The sequence below is a fragment of the Plasmodium gallinaceum genome (assembly GCF_900005855.1).
Source record: "Plasmodium gallinaceum strain 8A genome assembly, contig: PGAL8A_v1_76, whole genome shotgun sequence".
Lineage (NCBI taxonomy): Eukaryota > Apicomplexa > Aconoidasida > Haemosporida > Plasmodiidae > Plasmodium > Plasmodium gallinaceum.
The window spans coordinates 2,303,649-2,327,405 of NW_021628238.1; the positions used below are offsets into that span (position 1 = coordinate 2,303,649).

Sequence of the window (23,757 nt, forward strand, 5' to 3'; positions counted from 1 at the left end):
TATATATTTTAATATTCTTTAATTTTTATTAAAAAAAAAAAAAAAATTTCTTTAATAACAAAATTAAAAAAAAAAAAAAAAAAAAAAAAAAAAGATAAATGAAGAATATAAAATAAAATATGGAAATTTTTGAATTATATATATACGTATGTTTTTTTTTTATTTATACATTTGTATTATATTTATATAATAATTATTATAGATGTATTATATTCATATATTAGTGCCTTTATATTTATAAGAAGTTAATAAGTATATTTTAATTAAAATAAAACATTATAGTTAACTTATATATGTATTTTTTTTTTTTTTTCATTTTTAGAAATTATTAGCACCAAAGAATGACATAAGATCTCTAAAAGTTCAAGTTGTTGCCTCTTTTTGTAATTTAAAATTAAATATACCTCAGTTTACTTTAGGAAAAGATGATAAAAGTGAGGAATTTTTAAGATATTCTCCATTAGGAAGATTGCCAGTTTTGTTAACTTCTAATGGATCCTTATTTGAAAGTAATGCTATTTGTAAATATTTATGCAATTTAAGAAGAGAACATAACTTATTAGGACAGGGAGTTTTTGAAGAAGCACAAGTAAATATGTGGATTGATTTTAATACATACGAATTGGAAATACCAATATGTTGCTATGTAACTAATAAATCTTGTGAAAAATCATTAAATCATATAAAAGATTCTTTTAATTGCTTAAATAATCATTTATTATTAAATCAATTTATGGTTGGTAATTATATTACTCTTGCTGACTTATTCATATGCGTTATCATAATGTTTGCTTTGAAATCAGAAAAATTAGATGTTAGTTTTCTTAAAAAGTATAAAAATTTAAATAGGCTATTTGAAACCGTATCTAATCAAAAACAATTTAAATATGTGTTTTCAGATTCTACTGTTAAAAAGCCTCAAGAAAAAAATAAAAAAGTTGAAACAAAACCTATTGATAAAAAGAAAAAAAATAGTGATGATGAAGATCAATTATTGGATGATGAGCTTACTGAAAAAAAACCAAAAAAAGTTAATCCATTAGATTTATTACCACCATCTACATTTTCTTTGGATGATTGGAAATATAAATTTAGTAATGAAAAAGATTTACTTAATAATGCTATGCCACATTTCTGGAAAACTTTTGATAATAATGGTTGGTCATTATATTATATGAAATATGATAAATTAGAAGATGAATGTCAAATTTCTTTTGTAGCTTGTAATATGGCTGGTGGATTTTTACAAAGGTTAGAAAATAATTTTTCGAAATACTCATTTGCTGTTGTAACTGTTTTAGGTGAAAATAAATCTTATGATATTGAAGGAGTTTGGTTATTTAGAGGCGTAGATATTCCATTTGAAATGAAAGATCATCCATCTTTTGAGTATCATATATTCACTAAATTAAATATAAACAATAATGATGATAGAAAATTAGTAGAAGATTACTGGTGTTCTAAAGAAACAATAAACAATAGACCAGTGGTAGACAGAAAAGTATGGAAATAATTATAAGGAAAATAAATATAAATAGAAAAATTAATACTAGAAATGAACATTCTTCTACAATAAAAAAAAAATTCTCTTTTTATAGAATAGTTTTAGAAAATTAATACATAATATTTTTGTTATAATATGTATAATGATAATATATATAATTATAAATTATATTTATATAAAATATAAATTTTTTTCTAATATATATATATATATCATTTAATACCTTACATATATTTTTTTGAAATAAATACTTATAAATTAAAAAATGAAGTGTTGATATAAGTTTTCTTATTTTAATATAATTTTTTTTTATTATTTGCTACAATTTTGTAATCATAACTTTTTTTTTTTTTTAATTGAAATGAATTTAAGTACTAATCTGATTATTATTGAGAAAAAAAAAAAAATTTTTAAATGTAAAAAAAAATATTAGAAAAATACTATAAAGAAATAAATTAAAAATCTCCTTTCATCCAACACATACTTTTTTTATATAATGTACTTAAATTAATAATAAAAATTGATACTTTATTTTTTTTTTTTTTTTCATTTGTTAGAATTATTTGAAGATATAATAAAATTTAAAATGTATATATATAAAAAAAAAAAAGGAGATTTCATATTTTAATATTTTTAATAAGTGAAATAAACTTAATAATATTATATAATAAAAAAAAATAAAATAAAATAAAATGAAATAATAGATTCAATAAATACTAAACAGAAAAAAAATAATTCTATAAAAATACAATTATATTCATTAACTAAATATAGTATTTTATTTAATTATCTGAATCTATTTCAAAATATTTTTGACTTTTAAATGCTTTATGATAATCAACTGTAATATCAGGAAATGATAATATTTTCTCTTTATTATCACTAAATAAATTTTTAATCAAATCAATTATATCAATTTCTTCATTAGGTTTCTTTTCTTTAAGATCATCTGGAGAATCTAAAATAATAATTTCATCATTTATCATATCTTCTTCCATGTTATCGTCTCTTTTTTCAAATTCAACTTTTATTTTTAAATTACAAAAAAGAAAAAAAAAAAAGAAAGAAAGAAAAGAAAAGAAAAGAATATTAAATATAACAATAGGAAAATGGAAAAAATATATAATACTACCATTATCTTTTTTGTTATTCGTTTTCTTATCTAATATATTTTCTAATCGAATCTTGAAATCCCCTTTTTTATTCATATCTCCTGATTTTTCATTCGTAGTTGATTTCTTTTCATTTATTTTAACAAAATGTCCACCACAATATAAAGAGTGCCTCCTCCCTTAATGTATGTTAAGAAAAATATATATTTTTATTTTTAGCTTTGTGTTTTCACATAATATATTTTGACGTTTTAATTAAATTACATATGTTTTTTAAAAAAAAAAAAAAAAAATTTTCTCTTACACCATTTTTCTTTAGAACTAGGTGGTCTATTCATAGATCTCCTAACGTAACCAAAATGAGGAGGATAAGTTCTACAAACTCCCTTTTTTTTAATTGAAAAAAAAAAAAATAATAATAATAAAATAAATAGAAAATAAAGTTATACAATACACAATTTGTTCATAAAATTATTTATTTTATCTTTTATATTTGTATTAATTTCATTTTTAACAGTGCATCTCCATATGTGATTTCTATAAAAATTAACTTCATCATGAAAACTGTGATATATAGTAATGGATAATCCAGTTGCTTTATTTATTCTATACATATGTTTTTTAAATTCCTTTTTAAGTAAAACAAATTATATTTATTATATTTTTAATATTTAAAAAAAAAAAAAAAAAAAAAAAAAAAAAATATATATATATATATATATATATATATATATATATATAATGAGAATAATCTACAATACAGGTCCATGTCCATCATGTATAGAATTCTTTCTAGTTAAAAATAAGAAAGCATGAATCATTTCATGAAGTAATGTCTCCTATAAAAATAGATATATATATATATATAATTATATAAAAATATTATTTAATGAAATAAAAAATAAAAGAAAAAAGAAAGATAATTACTCTATATTCCTTTATTTTTCTTAGTTTTAGAAGAGGAAGAGATAAACGAATGCAACAATAACCTGATTTCTTTAAATATTAATAATAAAAAATTAAAAAAAAAATTATATATATGAATATCACTTATATTTTAAAATATCAAATAATAGATGAATTATTTTTAAATATTTACAACTATGAAAGATATTAAACCTTAAATATACATATGCCGGCACATAATTTCATTTTATTACTCCATTTTACTTCTACTGTTTCTAACTTATTAAAGAAATATTTTACATTATACTCAGAAAACAATTCTTTTAAATCTGGAAAAATAGTATCCTCTTTTTAAAAAAAAAAATAAAACAAAATAATATAAAAAAAAAAAAAAAAAAAAAAATGTTCCATTTACTATATTAGAGTATAGAAGAAGGAAAATATTATTTTCCTTTTTTACTTACATTACATTGCTTTATTTCATTTTATCTTTATTTATTTTAATATATATTTATTACATATATTATTTACTACTGTTAAAATAAAAAGCTACTATTCTTATTTTTTTTTCTGTATTTTTTTAAAAGTAAACTTATTCTATGTTAAAATCATTTATATTATTTTCTTTAAATAAGAATATAAAATATGACTATTGAGATAATATCAAGCTTGTATTTTAATAACTTAAAAAAAAAAAGTTTACTTGATTCATCATATATTACAGCATCTTCAACGCATTCTATTTCTGATATATCAAAAATAAGAGAACTTCTTTTATTTTTGTTATTTTTATTTTTTTTGATTTTTATATTCTTATTTTCTTTTTTGTTATAAGCTTTTTTTTCCTTATCATTGTCATTGTCAGATTCAATATGAATTGAACTGAGTTGTCGTATAACTTCTAATGTATCATAGTCATCTTCCGATTCTTCTTCATTTATTTTTATAGAACTTTTTATTTCTTCATATTCATTATTATCATTATTATTGCTTTTTTCACTACTTATCTGTTTGATATCCTTAATTTGATATGAATGATTTATTTCATTTTCATTTTTTATTTGGTATTTATTATCTATTTTATCCATAATATTTGTGATATTTTTAACTTCTTTATTTGTATCATTATTAAATTCTATTTCATCTATTATTGTCTTTTGTCTTCTTTTCTTTCCACATTTTTCTAAATATTCATTCTCAACAGAAGTTAGTTTTTTTACGTCAGCATTCATTGTATAATTTTTTTTTTTTTTTTTTTTTATTTTAGTAATCTTCACAATTAAATCACATTTTTCTTTTTGTTTGATGCTTATAAAAATAAATAGAAAAACTACTCGATTTTTTTAGAAAAGCTTTTTTAACCTTTTAATTTTTCTTTTAGTAAAGTTTTATTTGTTTTATAGATTATTATATTGAAAAAAAAAAGTTATAAATTTTAAAATGATAACTTAATATTACTATGAAATAAAAGAAAATAAAATAAAAAAAAAAAAAAAAAAAACCTTAAGATAGTATATACTTAAAACTTTAATATCATCTGTTTATTTTTTTTAGAAAAAAGGAAATTAATCATAAAATTAATTTACAAATCATTTTGTTTGAATTCTACTAATATATGAATCAGAATAATAAATAAAAAAAAAAAAAAAAGAAAAAAGACGATGGTTTTTTTTTTTTTTTTTATTTTTTATAAATAATAGAATATATATTAAATATTATTATTATATCGTCGTGAATATAAAATTTAAAATAGTTAATTTTTATTGATTAGAATTATTATTTTATATATTTATTGTCTCTATTTTGTTATATATATTAAAGTGGAAAATCATTTAATATATAAAGGTATAAATCATATGATTAGGCATATAAATGTATTTATGAATATCTATATATATATTTTACTATATTTTCTTTTTTTTAGATATATAACAAATTTAATTTGTATATTTTGAAAAGATTTAACAAAAAGTTTTACTTAATATATGCGACTTAAATTGATTTAATAGATGAAATTAAAAAGAATTTAAATAATATGACCTTTGTTAAAATAAAAATTTTTTAAAGAAAAAAAACAAAAATAAAAGGAGCATTATGAAGGTAATAAATTTACATTAAATTCAAATATTTTTGCGTAGATTTTTTTTTTTTTTTTTTTTTTAGAATATTGTTATGAAATTTTTTTAATATATTTAGCATAAAGCATTTTAATATAATTTTAAAAAATAATATTATGTTGTTATTTCTTACTTAAAAAACATTTTATTATTAATATATATTAATTTGTATATATAATAAATTTTTATTCTTATAATTATCTAATATCTTTATTAATGTTAACATTATGATGTTGATAAAAAAGCCATTTTTAAAGTGGAATAATATTTTCTCCATATTATATATTTCAAAGAAAAATTATTATAATATAAAAACTATTTCAGGTAATTTTTATAGGTTTAATAAAAGATATATTCTTACATCTAGAGAAGAGAGCCATTTAAAAGAATGTAACAAAAACTTATATGAAGAAGAATTAAATAGCGTATTTAAGCAATATCCTGTTTACAAAAAAAAAAATGAAAAAAACGAAGAAATATTAATAACAAATGAAAATAATAAAGATAAAAAGATTGGAGATATTATTAAATTAGATAATTATATATATGGAGTAGTATTACAAATTAATAAAAACAATATTGTTATTGGAAAAATAAATGAACAAGAAGAAAAAAATACAAATAAGAAGCTTACGGATGTAAATAAAAAAAACATATATACTCCTTTTGAATATGTAGATTACTTATTTCAAAAAAATAGTAAGTTAAATATATTTAATTCCAATAGGAAAGAAATATACAAAAAAGTTATAAAAAAGCAATTATATAGTGATATATTATTAATTGATTTTTTTAATAAAATAAATTATGGTCAAAAAGTTTGTGTTATAGGGGAGAAAGAGTTAGGGAAAAAAAAAATATTAATCTCAATTATGTATGAAAATTTACTCGTTAATTCAATTAAAAAAAATGAAAATTTTTTTATAATTTGTTCAAATAGTTATAAGTGTGAAGTTATTAATATTTTTTCTCATTTAAATGAATTATTTAGAAACACTTATAAGAATATAGGGGAGAATAATAATGATACAGAAAATCAAATAGAAAACATTTATTCAAAAAATTATATTTATGAAAATATAAAAATACCTGATGACGTATTATTAATAAATTCAACACCAAATAATGACTCCAAAATATCAAGTTATATCTTGCCATTATTATCATTATATAATTTGAATGAATATGAGAAAAAGTATAAAAATGTAATATTAATTTTTTACGATATAAATAATTATAATAATATATATTTAGAACTACAAAATCAAATGAATACATTCATGAAAAATTATTATCATAAAAATGAAGAAATAAATAAGTCAAAATCTTTATATATAGCTTCATTACCTTTCTCAATTCAAACAATTTTATCTAAGTATTTTTCATCATCTGTATATCCATATTATAAACAAAAAGATAACAATTCACAAAAACAAGATAATAGTAACAATATTAAATTCTCATTAGAGAATTTTAAATTCTCAGATTTGTTAAATATTAATGAAGATAAAAATTATAATATATCAAATAGTGTAACTACATTTTGTTTTTTTGATGATGATGAAAAAATAAATCAAATAAAAAATTACGCATTATCACTTAGTGAAAACAATATTTATTTAAAAAAAAATAATTTAAATATTTATCCAGAAATTAATGTAAATTATTTTATAAAAAATGACATTGTTGAAAATAATAAAATATGGAGAATAATTAAAAACGAAATAAGAAATATATTTGATAAAAGAAACGAACTATTTGAATTAATAGAAAATAAAAAAATGATGAAGATATATATAGATCATTGGGAGTATGAAGATTTTATTCATTATAATAATATTTATTATATCTTAATATATAAAAATTTTAAAATATTTAATTTAAATTCATTTGAAAATCTTGTGTTTTTGCGAAATCTCTTAACATATAACTTTACGAACGAAATTATATCACAAAAAAGTATTGAATTATTTTATGACCAATTTTTTAACTATTATTTTAAAAATTTAAAATATTTCTCGTTTCTGTATACTGAATATTATAAAAACATTAAATCATTTTACCAAATAAAAAATGCAGTTATATTTCTTAATAAAATTGACGAAGTAATAAAAAATATTAAGCCACCTTTCAATTATATTTTATAATTACTCATTCAAAAAAAAAAAAAAAAAGAAAAAAAAATGTCCATTATAAGGAATATTTATAAAACATTTTTACGTAAATTATTTTAATTCATATATTTTGTTCTACTTTTTGTTAATTTTTCTATTATCATTTTGTTTTCTAGATTTATATTTTAATAAATTTTTTTTATTTTATTCTATATTTTTTAATACTTCAATTTATTAATTTGTTTCTTATCATTTCAACTCTTACAAAGTGAATAAGATTTTTAATGCATATATTTTTATATTTATGTATTGTTAAAATTTTTTAATTAAATTTATCATATCTCTTCTTCTTTAAGATTATGTCTTTATTTTTTTTTTTTTTTTATTGTTAATTTTTTTAATTCTTTAAAAATCTAATAAAAAATAAAATTTACATACATTTTTTTGCTTCTTTATATAAATATTAAAATTTAGTTAGTATTAAATGTTAGATATATATATATATTATTATTAAGTTGGCATCAAGCAAAATAATGTATATACATATATATAATTAATAGAAACCTAAATCATTCTGGAATTTATTTTTATTTTTTTTTTTTTTTAAGCCAAAATATTTTTTATATAAAAATAGACAATTTGAAAAGTACAATACAAAAATACTTTTTATATCCATAAAAGAAAAAATAAACAATTGATTAAATATATGATGAATGAAGCTCTTACATGGAAAAAAGTTAAAAATATATAGTAATTTTTTTCTATTTTCTTTTTTTTTTTACACATTTTTTAATTGAAAATATATTTATTCATCTGGCATATAATCATCAAATTCGTTATCGTATGCATCTATTTCATCATCATTATCATCATCATCTGCTTCTTCATCATCAATAAATGAATTTACTAAGTCATTATTATCATCATCTATATTATTAATATTTTTAATTTCATTATCATTTATATCTTTCAACGATTTATTTATATTCTTTAATTTATTTATTTCGTTAAATTCTAAATCTTCTATTTCTTTATTATCTTCTTTAATGAATTCACTATCTTTATTTTCTTCATCTATTTCTCTTAACTCTTTTTTTATATTCATATCTACATTATCATCCTTATCTTTTTCATTTCCTACTTTCTCCTTTGTATTTATTCCAGCTCTTAACATGAAATTTTCACCTATATTATCCTTTGTATCTTTTAGAATAATTTTATCAATATCATTTATTATAAAATTTTCTATTTGTTCATCATATCTATTAATGATTAGATGAAAAGCACTAGGAGATCCTAATAAAATTCCATCAACTGGTTGAAAAATATTGTCTTTAAAAAAAACAGTAACATCTTTTCCTATATTATTATTCCAATCTCTTCTACATACTAATATATTTTTGCTTGGGAGTGATGAAACAACTAATTCAAAAAATGGCAAAATAAAAATTTCTTCGTCAATCTCTAATTCTTTTAATCTTTCAGCAATTTTTTTAACTAATTGTTTTAAATCAAATAAGGAAATTTTATAATTTTTTTCTTCTTCTGTAGTAACAAAGATGTCTAGTTTTCCAGCATACCAAGTAACATCATATAAATCTAAATTTGATGGTCTTCGTAATTCTTTAAATGGATAATCATACATAATTACATCTCTTATTACTTCTTCAGCTCTTTTTCTCCATTTACAATTAAGAGGATCATCCCATTCATATAAGATATTTTCAATGGGTGATTTTACTTTACTATATAAAACATTATTTTCTAATAATCTAAAATTTTGAAGTTTAATTTCTGAATCATTTTCAAAATTTGTTTCTATGTCACTTTCTTCTTTTGTGTTATTTTTTTCAATATCTATTTTTTCATTATTATCATTTTCTGAATGATGTAATTCACTTAAATCAAGTAAAACTTGTTCCCCTACTGAATTTTCATGCCATTTTCTCCATAAATCTTTTTTTTGTTTTTCATATTCTTTATGTTTTTCAAAATATAATTCCTTATAATGTTTTGGTAACAGGTTTATTTCTTCATTTGTTAAATTCCATTTCTTCCTAGAATGTTTTTTTCTTTCATCCCATTTTATTATTTCTTCTTTTGCCTCTTTAATTGTTTTTACTTCTTTTTTATAATATAATTTTCTTATCTCAGATATGCTTGATTTATTTGGAATACTTTTACTTACATTTTTATTCTGATCTGTTAAATTTTCTTTTATATTGTCTGATAAATCATGTTCACTATCTTCTATATCATCAATAAATTCTCCTTCAGAATTAATACTATTATCATTTTCCACATTATCTAAATATGTATTGTCTTTATTTAAACTTTCTTTTTCTATATTACTAATTTTTTTATTAATATTTTTTTCTTTATATTCACGATAATTTGATTTACAATAAGTTATATTATATTCCATTTCTAAATCAGTTTTATCAAATTCAAAAATATCGTCATGTTTTTTTAATTCGTCTGTTGATGGCCACGGTCCAATACCTTTAAAAGCACAATCATATTCAGTTAAATCATTATCAAGATCATTTTCATTAAAACAATTTAATGTAGCCTTTTGATTAGTTTTATTAATTTTTTTATCTAAAGAATAAAGCATATATCTTTGATTTTTTTTATCAACATATTTAATTAGAGATGGATGGATATATTTTTCATATTTTATATCCTCTATAAAATCAACAATTGTCGGATCTGGTAATTGTTTTACTTTTTTTATTTCATTATCATTCCACTTCTTGAATTCCTCAAAGGTCATTTTTCTTAAGTCAGGATATTTTTCTTCATCTTTTTTATCTTTATTTTTCTCTTTTGTATATAAGTTATCAGGTACGGTAATATACGGGTATCTTAATAATAAAAAAAAAAAAAAAAAATTGAAAATATGTTTATTAATTTATTTATCATTTTAGTATGAAAAAAAAAAAAAAAAAAATTAAAATATTTTTTTAGCTTATATATTCGTACATTGGTTCAGGAGGTATATTATTCTTAATATATTCTTCAGGAATATTGTTATCATGAAGATTGGTTATGTTTGTAGTAAACAGTCTTTTTTTTTTTTCTTTTATATTTATCAACTTTGATTTAAACTTTTTTTTGTTTACTAATTCATTTGAATTACTTTTAATAAAATAAAAAAAATTTTTTTGTTTTGAATTAATACTAAAAGGTATTAACCTAATTAAAAATAAAAATTTAAGAAATTACGTTTTTAATGTGTTATTTTGTTCTATTTCTCTTTATCTTTATATATATATATATATGTATATATATATTTATATTTAACCCTTTGTTATTTTAAATTACTATTTTAATACTTCTTTCTTTTTATACCTATAGTTCCAATTAGATATTTCTTTTCCACAATAGTACGACTCATAAAAAAGTATGTATAAAAAAATAATCAAGACATTTTTATAAATTATTTTAGTGTAATTAAATAGCATCATAAATTTTTATAACTAAAAAAACAATATATTCAATAATTTCTTTAAATTATTTTCTGAAATTATATCCATAACATATTCTTTTTAACCTTACTTTATCTTGAAATGTTTTTTTGTATTAACATATATTTATATATATATATATATTTAACAAAAAACATTTTTTTTTTTTTCTTATTTATAAACATTTATCTTGTGTAAAGTCATTCAAATGTGAAATACATTTTCAAACAAAAAGTAAAAATAATTATTTCATATTTTAATAAAGTTTATAATACATAAACATAATGAAAAAAAAATTGTTCCTTTTTACTTAAAAACATATGAAGTTGTCAGATAAAAAAAAAAAAAAAAAAAAAAAAAAAAATAACACATAAGATATATATAATAAATTAGATCATCTTAAAAGTTATTTAATCCTTAAAAACATATCCCTTAAGAAAAATACACAGGAAAAATTATTTGTTAAAAAATAAAATTATATAAAGATATAAATTTTATATATCTTTAAATATATGTTCATAATATTTATGACAAAAAATAAAAATTAAAAATATGTACATGTAATAACGTTATTATATATTAACCATGGTAATATTTTTGTTATATAAGTAAATAACATTTCTTAAAAAATTATAAATATATATTAAGAATAATTATTTTATATTATTTAATAAAAATATATAATTATTTCATATTATGTTTATTTATATAAAAATGTATTTTAATTCTATTTTCTTTTCTTAACATTGTCAAATAGTTGAATATACATTTATTTAATTTTACATTAGTAGATGACACACATAACACATAAATTTTCAGAGTTATTATGAATAATCATTGAATCTTTTTTAAATATTTCATCGTCTTTTTTTTTTTTTTATACTTTATGAAAAAGTATTATTATGGGTTATCATATTCATTAAATTTAAATGAGATAGAAACCTTAACAGGAAATATTATTTTGCTATAGGGAGATAATATTACTATTCCGATGCATTATAAATTTATAAGGTTTATAGTTTTATTATTTTTATTTATTTTTTTATGTATATATATATATATATATTTATTTATTTTTATATAAGTTGTTATTACAAAAAAAAAGAAAAAATGTTAAAAATATTTTTTTAAATTTTATTCAAAATATAATACTAAAGATACAAAAAATATTTATATATATATAAAATATATTATACATATAGAAATGTATATATATAATTCTTTAAAAAAATAATATCATAATTTAAAAAAAAAAAAAAAAAAAAAAAAGTCTATAATAAATAAGACTATTTTTATAATTTAAATTACCTAAAATTTTTTTGTGCATAAAAATTCGTAATTAAAATAAGTTATTTATTAAATCGATGTTTTATTACCTAAATATATATTTGAATTATGATTTTGCTAACAATTTTGTTCAGAAATAATACTTTCTTAGTTAATCTTTGTAAACAAATTCTTTTAATAATATCTATATTGAAGCATTTCATTTAAAAAATGCTTGTGTTTGTAAATTTGTTGAGAACACAACTATTTTTACTGTAAATAGTGTTATATAAATATTAGAGACAATTTTTGTCTAATTTTACTAAATATTCAATATCATCTGGTAAGTTGCTAACCCATTTTTTTGGCTCGCGTGTAGGCAAAAACCAATCAACTTCATCTATATTTTTAGTAAATGACGATTTTAAAATTAATTTTAAAAATTCTTGTCTTAATTCCTCAAAATTTTGATATATTTCATTTCTTTTTTCTATCATGTAACCACAAGCTTTATTATAATTTATAATTTTAAATAGTCTTAAATATTTTGCTGAACTATTATATTTGAAAGTAGCAGTATAAATAACTTTAAATATGGTTAAAATGTGATCTCTAAATTTAGAAGAGTTGTTTGGTTCAATAAAAATTATATATGAATTATTTTTACTATTTTTGCAATTGTGTAAAGAGTCTGATAGACTATTAAACATTTCAACTACGCTTGGTGAAATTTGAAGATCTTCTTCCCAATTGCAACTATTACCAATATTATCCATTCTACATGTGATATAATCTAGTGTACTTTTAGCAAAAATATATTTAAAAGTGTATAATTTAATAAAATTTGTTTGTGTATTTGCTGGAGATATGTTAGATTCAATAACAATACCATTTAAAAAATCTTCCTTATAATAATTCATGCTTAACACTTTTATAAATTCTACTTTTCTTTTTAATAATAAATTTTTCAATTTTTTGCATTTCAAAGCTTCTCTACTTGCTTCACCGCTAAATTCTACACCAATGTATCTTCCAACTGTCCCCCACTTTTCAAACATTTGAACTGCTAAAGGATGATTTCCATGGCCAATCTCCATTATTGTATCATTTTCACTTATTGGAGAAAGAAACTCTTTATTGTCAATTTTAATTTTTTTAATTTTTGATTTTAATAATTCTGTTATTACACTAACAGCCAATTCAGTAGTTATTCCAGTAAATGGCTTTATTTTGTCTACACTTTGTGTGTAAAATTCATCCCAACATTTTTCTTCTTCTTCAGGTTTAAAATCACAGTGAATTTCATTTATATCACAATTATTTTTATCTGTAATATTATTATTACTTACATCATTATTATTTTCAAGTTTTTCTTGTTTTAAAATTTCTACATTTTCATTAAGCATTTTGTTTATTTTTGTCTTTATTAATCTTTCACTTCTTTTTAACGGACTACATAAATAAGATACATACTCATTTTTTATATTTTCCGGTAAATCATGCATATTTGATTCATTCATTATCCACTTTTCTCCAATATTTTTATTAATTTTTTCAAAATTATATTTATTTTTTTCTCTTAAAGGAGTATGCAGATATTCCAATTCCTCATATAAAGATTTTTTTTTTTTGTTTTTTGAAGTCAAAATAATATCATCCTTTTTTTCATTAACCCGTTTTTTATACCTCTTTGGGGTACTATAAACTGATATATTTTTTGCATTTTCTTCATAATGTATAATATTTGTTTTTTCAAAATTACATGGAGTGCGAATTCTTTTTTTACAGCTAAAATTTTTTATACAATTTAAATTTTCTACGAAGCCACTTTCTTTTTTGTGAGGAGTCTTGAATAAGTCATTATGGTCAGAAATTTCATTATGATAAATATTATTTTTTATTTTTTTTAATTCGCATGATTGTTCGCAAATAAGTGGTATCATATTTAATATTTCCTTTTTTTCTTTTTTTATCAATATATCTTTATTAAATTTCTCAATTCCTTTTTTAAAGGTTGTAATTAAATTACTATATTCCTTTTTTTTAATAAAATTAATACTTTCAATTTGTTTATTAGGAGTACAGATATATTCCTTTTTCCCAAATTTATCCATTATAATTATTTATTTATTTATTTATTTTATTTATTTTTTTTTTTTTTTTTTTGTTATAACATAGCATTACTCCCTTTCTATGTATATACATTTGCTTTAATGTAAGTTTGTATGTAATTTTTTTTTTTTCATTTTATAATAATGTCATCTTAATCATTTTTCGTTTCACATATATATATATATATATATGTATATATAAATTGTATATATATATTAACTTATAAAAATGTAAATTAACAAATATATTTATATATATGTGTGTTTTTATTTTTATTTTACGTTTAACTTGATAAATGTTTTCATATAAATATTTATTTTATTTTATTTTTAAATAAAAATATTCATAAAATTTATCAAAAATAAAATATTAATGTTTATACATTTTATCTAAAATGGATATTCTTCATTAAAATAAAAAAAAAAATTAATCATACATTAAAAATAATCAAAGAATACATTTAAAAAAATACAAGAAGTAGTTAGCACAAATGACTTTATTGTATTTACATAACAAAAAAAAAAAAAAATATTAAAAATTACTACATTTTTTTTTTTCATATTTTACAAAAAAAAAAAATATAAAAATATTACAATATTTTTAAATATATCCTTTTAAGAAATATAAAAGTAAAAAATTGACTATTAAAAAAAATATACATACTTAAAATGTTATTTTTTTTATGTATTTCTTAAAATTTAGAAATTAATTTTCATGTTTTATAATTTTTTGTTCTCAAAGTATATACGTATATTATACAAAACCAAATATATAATTAAAAAGATAATATAAAATTCTAAATTTATATATGAATGGTATTGGGAAATTTTTCTATATATATATAGGAATCTAGTTAAAATTAATTTTAATAATTATTTTAAATATTTCTTCAAATTTATTTTCATGTTTTTAGTGATATATTAACAACTTTATTTTTTTTTATATAATATTAGTTCTTTGTAAAGTTTTACATATTACTTCTTATCATAAATTGAAATATTATAATTTATTTTTTTTTTTTTAAATATATGTAATGCCCATTGAGATTAAAAATAATTTTATTATATAACCAAAAAATAATTTCAGTTGTTTCATAATATATTAATCTATATTTTATTCATTTAACGAAATAGTATCAACTTATCTAAGTTATTAAATTAATTACTATTTTTTACTTTTGTAATTAAAAGGAAAAAGTTAAATTTTTAAAATATTAATTTTAATATTCTTCGTTTGGAAATATTTTAGGACAAAAAAAAAAAAAAAAATTATGTTTTGTCAACATATATTAAAATTTTAATTTTCTTAAATTTATAACGAGAAAGAGTAAAATAAAATGATTGTCTATTATAGTATGTTTTATATTCTTACTCTATTTCATTTTATTTTTAAAAAAATTTGCTTTTTTATTATTTAATATAATTTAAAAAAAAAAAAAAATTTCTCTTTAATTAATTTCTTATATATTTAAGTTTTTCTAAAAAATATGTGAATATAAACATTTTTTAAATAATTGATCCTGTTTCTGGATCAACCGACCCTATGAAATAAAGAAAAATATATATATAAATGTATATATGTAATTTAAGATATATTAAAAAAAGTAAATATGTAAATATGTAAATAATTTTTTTATATTATACCACTAATACGTTCTCTAGAGTTTCTAATAGAATAATTTATACTTAGTTTTGTATAAATCTGTTAAGATTTTATATATTACAGAAAAGAAAAAAAAAAAAAAGAGAATAATTTGAATAATAGAATAAACAATTTTAATAACTAAAATATACATTTATATATAATAAAATTCCTACCAAAGAATTTTGAATTTCTCCTTCACAAGGCCAATCAATATTACAAGATTTTAAATAATAATTTTTATAATTATCAGACAAATTTTTAAATTTTGAATAATTTTTGCATAATTTACTTTTATAGTTTATTGGTGCTTTGCAAAATCCATTTTTATTAGTAAGAACCCATCCCAATGGGCATTCAAATGAGTAGTCGCGTTTACATTCATCTCTATCTATATATATATATATATACGTAAAAATAAAAATATAATATTTTTTTTATTAAAAATTATCAAGAATAAAAAAAAATATGATGACATTATTAAGATTATATTTTGTGTTAATTACCCTTAAAAGGAAAATCGACATTACAAGCAGTAGAATAAGATTCTTTTTCTTGTGAATTCATATCAGAAAATGAAACTTCATCATTGCATTTTGAATTTTTTTGATAATTTTCTGGTGCATGGCACCATCCATTATTCATTAATGACCATCCACTAAAAAAAAAAAAAATAAAATAATTTTTTAGTTATAATTATTTTTTTTTTTTTTTAATATTTCTTTAGAGATATCTATTTTAAATTTTCTTTATATATGTATTTTACATTGGACAATGTGCATCATAATTTCTATGATACTCATTAACTTTAATAGAATATGGCCAATTAACTAAACATGTATTTTCAATTTTTTTTTTTAATTCTTCAGTATTATATTTTTTTAAATTAGAAATTTTAGGACATGGCCCATTATAATTATCTGGTGCTTTGCATTTATATTCATCAATATTTATCCAATTTAATGGACAAATAGGATCAAAATTAGTAATATAAGTAACTGATTTGCATTTCCATCTTATACCACATTCCTTTTCTAATTTTTTTTTTTCTTTAATAGTTACTTTAGAAAAATTTATATCATTTGGACATTTTTCATTCTTATATATACTTCTACAAATACCCTTTCCAACATCTTCCCATTGAACTGGGCAAACTGAATTATAATTAATACCATAAGGACATTTTAGTGGCATACATGGCCAGCTAGCTTCACATATATCACCCCAACTCTCTTTTTGATTATCATATAAATACATTAATTTATCTTGTATCTAATTTTTTTTTTATTGTTATTTTCATTATTTTTACATATATTTATTTTTCATTTTTTTTTTTTTTTTTTTTTTTTTTTTTTTTTGATTATAAATATTTATGTAAAAATAAGAATTTATAAAGTTGTATAATAGAATATTTTTAACTTATTTTAAATATATACATATATATATTTGTATCAATTACCTTATTACAAGGACCTTCATAAGAATTTAGTGGAACACAACCTGAACTAGTACGAAAGAAATTTAAAGGACATGGTAGAGAATAATCTGGATCACACATCTATTATTTAATTAAAAAAAAAAAAAGATAAAAAAATATATATTAAAAAGAATAAAAAAAACTTTTTTTTATTTATCTTATGTAACATATAATATTTACATCATCTAAATCATCTATTGTCTAAAAAAAAAAAAAAAAAAAAAAAAAAAAAAAACATATCAATTATTTATTATTTATTTTTTTTAATCAAATATCTTACTAAAAAAAAAAAATTAAATTTTTCTATTTTACATGTTCTAATTTTTCTAATTCATCTGTATCTAATTTTTTGTAAAGATCTGGTTGATTCATTGAATTAATAACTTCTGCTTGGTACTTTTTTATATTTTTTAACTCATTTTCTTTTTCGACACTATTTTTATTCTAAAAAAAAAAAAAATTATAATAAAATAATAATTATACTTAAAAATAAAATAATCAAAAAAATCTTAATAAAAAAAAGGATAATTTATTTAGTTTAGATTTTTTTTTACTTGATCGGAAGATGCAAAATTTTCAGCAGCCTCTTCTAAATCGTCAGATAAAAATTCACTGTCTTCTTTTGCTTCTTCTTCTTCTTCCTAAATATTTTTTATAATTTTAATGTTTATAATTTTTAAAAAATAAAAAAATTTTTTTAGTTTTATTAATAATTACTTCACTAAGACCCGATGATGGCAATTCATTTACATTATTTTTTTTTTTAATTTTGTTAGCAGCTTCATTAACAATATCTAGAAAAAGAAAAATATAGTTATAATAGTATTAATTTTTTAAATTTTCATAAATTATTATCAAATTGAGCTTTGTGAGATTATTGTATTTTTTTTTTTTTTAAGTAAAATATAATGAATAATTTATTAGTTCATGAATCAAAATTCACATAATTTTCTAATGTGTATTTATATTTTCTTATATATTATTCATATAAATATTTATATCATTTATATTTATTATCTTTGTAATTATTTCTAATGTTATTCCTTCATTTTTATAAGTTTAAGATAGCATAGAAAAAAATTTCTATCATGAAGGATTAATAAAATGTATATAATTTTAATACTATTTATTCTCTTATTATGTATTTTAATATATATTTTTTATTAAAACTAAAAGTTTTATTAAAAAAAACAAAATTTATACTTTTGACATTTTTGTCTGATTCTTTCATTTTTTCATGATTTTCAATGACTTTAGCTACATCATTTTGGGTATTTTCTTTTTTGTCATCAGATAATTCACTTCCTTTAGAATATTTACTATACAAATGTAAATCACCAGAAAAAACAAATGTCTTTTTTCCATTTAACAAGCTTTTACTGTATACATTCGGTAATATATTTAAAAATGACAACGAAAAAAAAATTAGAGAAAATTTCATTTTAAAAAAATAGAACAAAATATAAGAAAAAATTTTCAGATATAGATAACTATGAATTAATGTTAATCTAAAAAAAAATATCGAAGGAAAGATTCACAAATTTTTTTTTAAAATTTAGAACAATATAAAATATATTTTCTTACAAAAAGTAGTATTATTTTTGTTTCATATTTTTTTTTTTATTTTTTTTGCTCTTTTGCTATTAACCACATAACCACATTCCAATACAATAGGAACTTACATATTTGTAAGTAAACACATTTATATTTTTTAAATTATATATATAACTTTAATATCGCTTAATTTTTGCATTTTTTTTTTTTTTTTTGCTATTATCATATGATAAATGTATATACATTTACAATGTAATAAATAAAAAAAATAAATTAGACAATATTTAATCAAGTTTCCTTTTATATTTTCTAATTTTATATTTATTATTATTTTTTTTTAATTGTCATCTTTATTTAAAGGATATATAAAATATATATATTCATAAATTTCAATTTACATTATTCGGAATTATCTTTTTTTTTTTTTTTTTTTTATTAAATACAGGATAAAATTTATTAACTTTGAAATATTATTAAATATACAAGTAAAACATCATATTGTAATAGAACCATTAAAAAAAAAAAGAAAAGAAAAGAAAAAAAAAAAAAAACAAATTGAGTTTATATTTCTCATGTAATTCATATAAATTAAAAGTGTTTATACATATTCATAAATATCAAATATTAATTAAAAAAATTAAAATTTATATAGTATCACAAAAAAAAAAAAAAAAAAAAAAAAATAAAGTAAAATATAATAAATGTAAAATAGCTATGATAATATAAAAAAATTAATTTCATTTTTTGAATTTTATTATTTTATTTTTTTTTTTTTTTTTTATTATCATTTATTCTTTTTTAAAAATTATATTAATTTTCTAAAAACCACGGATGATTCAAAGCTTCTTGAGCGGTTATACGATTTGTATAATCAAATTGCAACAGTTGTCTTAATAAATTTCTTGCATTTTTATTTGGCAATCCGATTCCTGAGGGATCCCTTTCTTGTAAAATTTTTTGAAACTGCTCATCATTACAAGTATTATTATTAAAAAAATTATTTTTACTCTCATTAAAAATGTGACTCATATTTTTATAAATTATATCAACTGGATGGTATTCTTTTTTAAAAGAAATATTTGAATTATATTTATTTAAACATCTCCAATCTGAACAAAGTGGAGAGGTAGGTATTGAAATTAAAGAATTATATCTTTGAGAAATTATATTATAAACAATATTAAAAGATTGATTTTTTATATTAATTAGAGTGTTAGATATGTGATATTTTAATTTATTAATAATAATATTATTACTATATATAAAAGAATATAATTGTTTTTTATGAGTTAATATTAAATGTTCTGAAGATTTTGACCATGGTGTTAAGCATAATTCTGATAAACTTTGCAAAAATATAGCCTCTTTTAAAGCATTAATAGGATATTTAGAAAATAATTTTTTAAGTTTAATTTCATTTCTTTTATTTTTCACTTCTAATGGATTTTTTGTGCCTAATACAAACTGCAAAAACACAATCCCAATACCCCAAATATCATAATATGGTAATCGCATAAAATTATTTTTCATATGTCCAAATAAGGATTCTGGTGGTTGATATCCATCAGTTTCTTCATTTTCTGATGGTATAAACAAAAATTGAGGGTTAGAAAACTCGACTGCACTACCCCAATCACCAATCCGAACAGTAAAAGGAGTTTTTGAAGATACAAAGATATTTTCCATTTTGATATCTCTATGTGTAATATTTTTTTTATGAGCTATATTTATACCATTTAATATTTGATAAATTAAATCCTTTAATACTAACATACCTATATTTTCTTTTTTTATACTCCACCATAGTGAACTTGGTATAAGCATTCCTGAATTGTTCGTATCTGTTTCAAAAATATGTTTAGATAATGAATAACCCTCATTTGCAAATACTAACCAAAAATATCTGTAATAATTTTCTCCATCATTAGTTTCATATTCTTCAAAATATTCAATAAATCGACTTATGTTATCACAATTTTTTAAAATTTCTCCAAAATAAACTTCTCTCATAGCATTCAATTGAGATGTTTCTTCATCATTATTTATAAGAATTTTTTTTAATACTACATCCTTAAAAAGATATTTTTCATTTATGCTAATTGCATACCATATCTCACCATATGCTCCTTGTCCTAATTTTTCTTTTATTGTATAATTTATTCTTTTATGTTTATATCTGTCAATTTCTAGGTATTTTTCTTTATCTTTATTTGGGTTTGATAATAATAAACGCTTTGTAAAATTTATCATTTTATACTTATTTTGTAATAAAGATATATAAAATAAATATTTCATATTTATTATCTCTTTTTTTATTCTTTCTTTTTCATATTTATCTATGTAATATATATCTTCATAATCATAATAAACTTGTATATCACTATATTTTTTCTTATCTAATGATTTATTTATATCATCAGTATTTTCATTTCTTATTTTTAATGCATATATGGATTTTTCTATATTAACCATACACATTTTACATTTGGATGTTTTTGCTTTTTTTTCAATAATATCTGGCATATAAATAACATCTAATTCTTCCAAACTATTTCTCTTTGTTTTTTTAAAAATGTTTTTTATTTTTTTTATAAGATAATATTTAGGATTTATAATATCATATCTTTGTATACTATAATTACCTATATTTCCTTTTAAAATTGATTTATTATTTTCTTCATTAGATTTTTCTTTTTTATTTAGCCTTTTACCTACTATATTATATTTCTTTTCGTTTTTCAAATATAAATCATTTTCTTTTTTACTTATTAAAGTATTTTCAATTTCATAGTGTAGATTATTGTTACTTTTCAAACTCTTTTTATTACCATTTTTTGTATTAATTTTATTATTTATGCATTTACTTATCTTTTCTTTTTTTTTCCTTTTAGTTAATTTGGGTTTTAATTGATAATAATTTTTATGAAATACATAAGAATATTCATTTATTTCATTACCAAAAGCAAAATAATTATCATAATTAATAAAAAAATTTTTTTTTTTTTTTTTAAGATATAAATATATACAATTTTTTGCTTTTTTATAAGTACTACCAATATTATTAATAAGTCTTTTAAATTTTACATGAACATTTTTGCAAAATAAAAAAAAACGTTCAATAATAAAACTCCTAAACAAATTACTAGTTTTTTTTGAATAATAGAATAAGGAAAGTTTCTTATTTATAGATAAAATTGAATATTTTTTGTTAAAAACAGCCAAAAACTCTGTCTTACTAGATTCTATAGATTTTTTATGTATAACATTATATTCTAAATTGTTTAATACATTATCAAACATATATAAAAAAGAACAATATAAAAATGTTACTATTACAATTATATTACATATTTTGGAAACATGTATTAAACATGATAATACTTTCATTTTTTTTTTTTTTTTTTTTTTTGTCAATAAAAAAAAAAAAAAAATAAATAATTCATATAATAATAATGTTATGTTAAATAGCTCTTAATAATTATAAGTTAAATATTTTTAAAAAAAACTAATGTACAAAAAAAAAAAATTAACAAAAAAGATAAGAAAAATATAATATGCTAAAATTAGCCTCATTTTATGAAATAATTTTTATGGAATTTTTTTTTATATGGTTATTAACCGTAAAAATTTAATATAGTATAAGAATTTTTAATTTTAATAGATATAAAATTATCGTTATAAAATATTATAGTTTTTCCTATTATTTAAATTTTTTTTTTTTTTTTTTTTTTTCATTTAAAAACATATTCATATTAATAAATATTCATGATAACGCTATAATAGAAATTTTTTGTTTTAATAAGAAAATATGTATAAAAAAAAAAAAAAAAAAATTAAGTTAAAATGATATAGAACTAAAAAGCGTGAAATTCAAATTTTAAATTAAGAAATGGTGTAACAAAAAAAAAAAAAAAAAAAAAAAATAATGTAGCAATTATATTAAAAAATACAATAAATCTTTTATTTTTAATTTTCATATTATTTTAAATACACATAAATATACAAAAATTTGTGTTATTATACAGAATGAAGAAAAGAAAAAAAAAAAAAAAAAAACAAAAACAAATGTAATTAATGATAAAGTATATATTTTTTTTTTAATAAAAATACAATATATAAGTTATAACTGTACGTCTAAAATATAACTTAAGATACATAGGTTATTTTAATATTAAGGAATTACATAAGTGTATAATAACTTTTGTTTTTGTCTTAAATTATTTATACATGATAATTTGTTAATTGTTTATTAATATAATGGCCATTTCATTTTATTTAAAACTCCTATCAAAAAAATATTAAATAAGCTTCTTTTAATTTTCTACAAAAGTTTAAAATTTATTTTTATATAAATGAAATTTTTTACGTATATATATAACCAAAAATATATATGTATATAAAATATTTATATATATATATAAATATTTTTTTTACATTTAGAAATCTTTCTTTTATAAACCGAATTTTAAACTTCATTTAGGAGA

The 23,757-nt window shown here is 17.8% G+C and overlaps 7 protein-coding genes across 7 annotated transcripts in view; 2 read left to right on the top strand and 5 right to left on the bottom strand.

The window, feature by feature from the left end:
* The window catches only part of PGAL8A_00249300 (elongation factor 1-gamma, putative), a gene marked incomplete at both ends in the record, with an annotated part of 1,577 nt that extends 64 nt beyond the window's left edge, over positions 1–1,513 (top strand). The window contains one exon of the mRNA XM_028671234.1: positions 323–1,513. Coding sequence (XP_028527906.1) covers positions 323–1,513 — 1,191 coding nt within the window. The remainder of the gene's footprint in view (positions 1–322) is intronic.
* A 773-nt stretch (positions 1,514–2,286) lies between these two features.
* On the bottom strand, positions 2,287–4,754 carry PGAL8A_00249400 (conserved Plasmodium protein, unknown function; the record flags this gene model as incomplete). Its single annotated transcript, XM_028671235.1, has 8 exons — positions 2,287–2,528; positions 2,637–2,795; positions 2,921–3,002; positions 3,132–3,245; positions 3,378–3,455; positions 3,544–3,612; positions 3,736–3,869; positions 4,226–4,754. 8 exons carry the CDS (start codon positions 4,752–4,754, stop codon positions 2,287–2,289), a joined length of 1,407 nt encoding a protein of 468 aa, XP_028527907.1.
* A 1,112-nt stretch (positions 4,755–5,866) lies between these two features.
* On the top strand, positions 5,867–7,786 carry PGAL8A_00249500 (conserved Plasmodium protein, unknown function; the record flags this gene model as incomplete). Its single annotated transcript, XM_028671236.1, has 1 exon — positions 5,867–7,786. The coding sequence occupies one exon, from the start codon at positions 5,867–5,869 to the stop codon at positions 7,784–7,786; it is 1,920 nt and encodes a 639-aa protein (XP_028527908.1).
* Positions 7,787–8,558: 772 nt separating this feature from the next.
* Positions 8,559–11,220, bottom strand: PGAL8A_00249600 (conserved Plasmodium protein, unknown function; the record flags this gene model as incomplete). The annotated part of the gene is made up of 3 exons (XM_028671237.1): positions 8,559–10,620; positions 10,739–10,951; positions 11,108–11,220. The coding sequence occupies 3 exons, from the start codon at positions 11,218–11,220 to the stop codon at positions 8,559–8,561; spliced, it is 2,388 nt and encodes a 795-aa protein (XP_028527909.1).
* Positions 11,221–12,785: 1,565 nt separating this feature from the next.
* PGAL8A_00249700 (conserved Plasmodium protein, unknown function) lies at positions 12,786–14,603 on the bottom strand (the record flags this gene model as incomplete). Its single annotated transcript, XM_028671238.1, has 1 exon — positions 12,786–14,603. One exon carries the CDS (start codon positions 14,601–14,603, stop codon positions 12,786–12,788), a length of 1,818 nt encoding a protein of 605 aa, XP_028527910.1.
* Positions 14,604–16,106: 1,503 nt separating this feature from the next.
* Positions 16,107–19,160, bottom strand: PGAL8A_00249800 (CPW-WPC family protein, putative; the record flags this gene model as incomplete). The annotated part of the gene is made up of 11 exons (XM_028671239.1): positions 16,107–16,141; positions 16,248–16,302; positions 16,419–16,633; positions 16,749–16,900; positions 17,009–17,514; positions 17,702–17,800; positions 17,900–17,920; positions 18,032–18,163; positions 18,274–18,360; positions 18,437–18,513; positions 18,923–19,160. The coding sequence occupies 11 exons, from the start codon at positions 19,158–19,160 to the stop codon at positions 16,107–16,109; spliced, it is 1,617 nt and encodes a 538-aa protein (XP_028527911.1).
* Positions 19,161–20,083: 923 nt separating this feature from the next.
* On the bottom strand, positions 20,084–22,660 carry PGAL8A_00249900 (serine/threonine protein kinase, putative; the record flags this gene model as incomplete). The annotated part of the gene is made up of 1 exon (XM_028671240.1): positions 20,084–22,660. The coding sequence occupies one exon, from the start codon at positions 22,658–22,660 to the stop codon at positions 20,084–20,086; it is 2,577 nt and encodes an 858-aa protein (XP_028527912.1).
* Between the last annotated feature and the right edge of the window lie 1,097 nt (positions 22,661–23,757).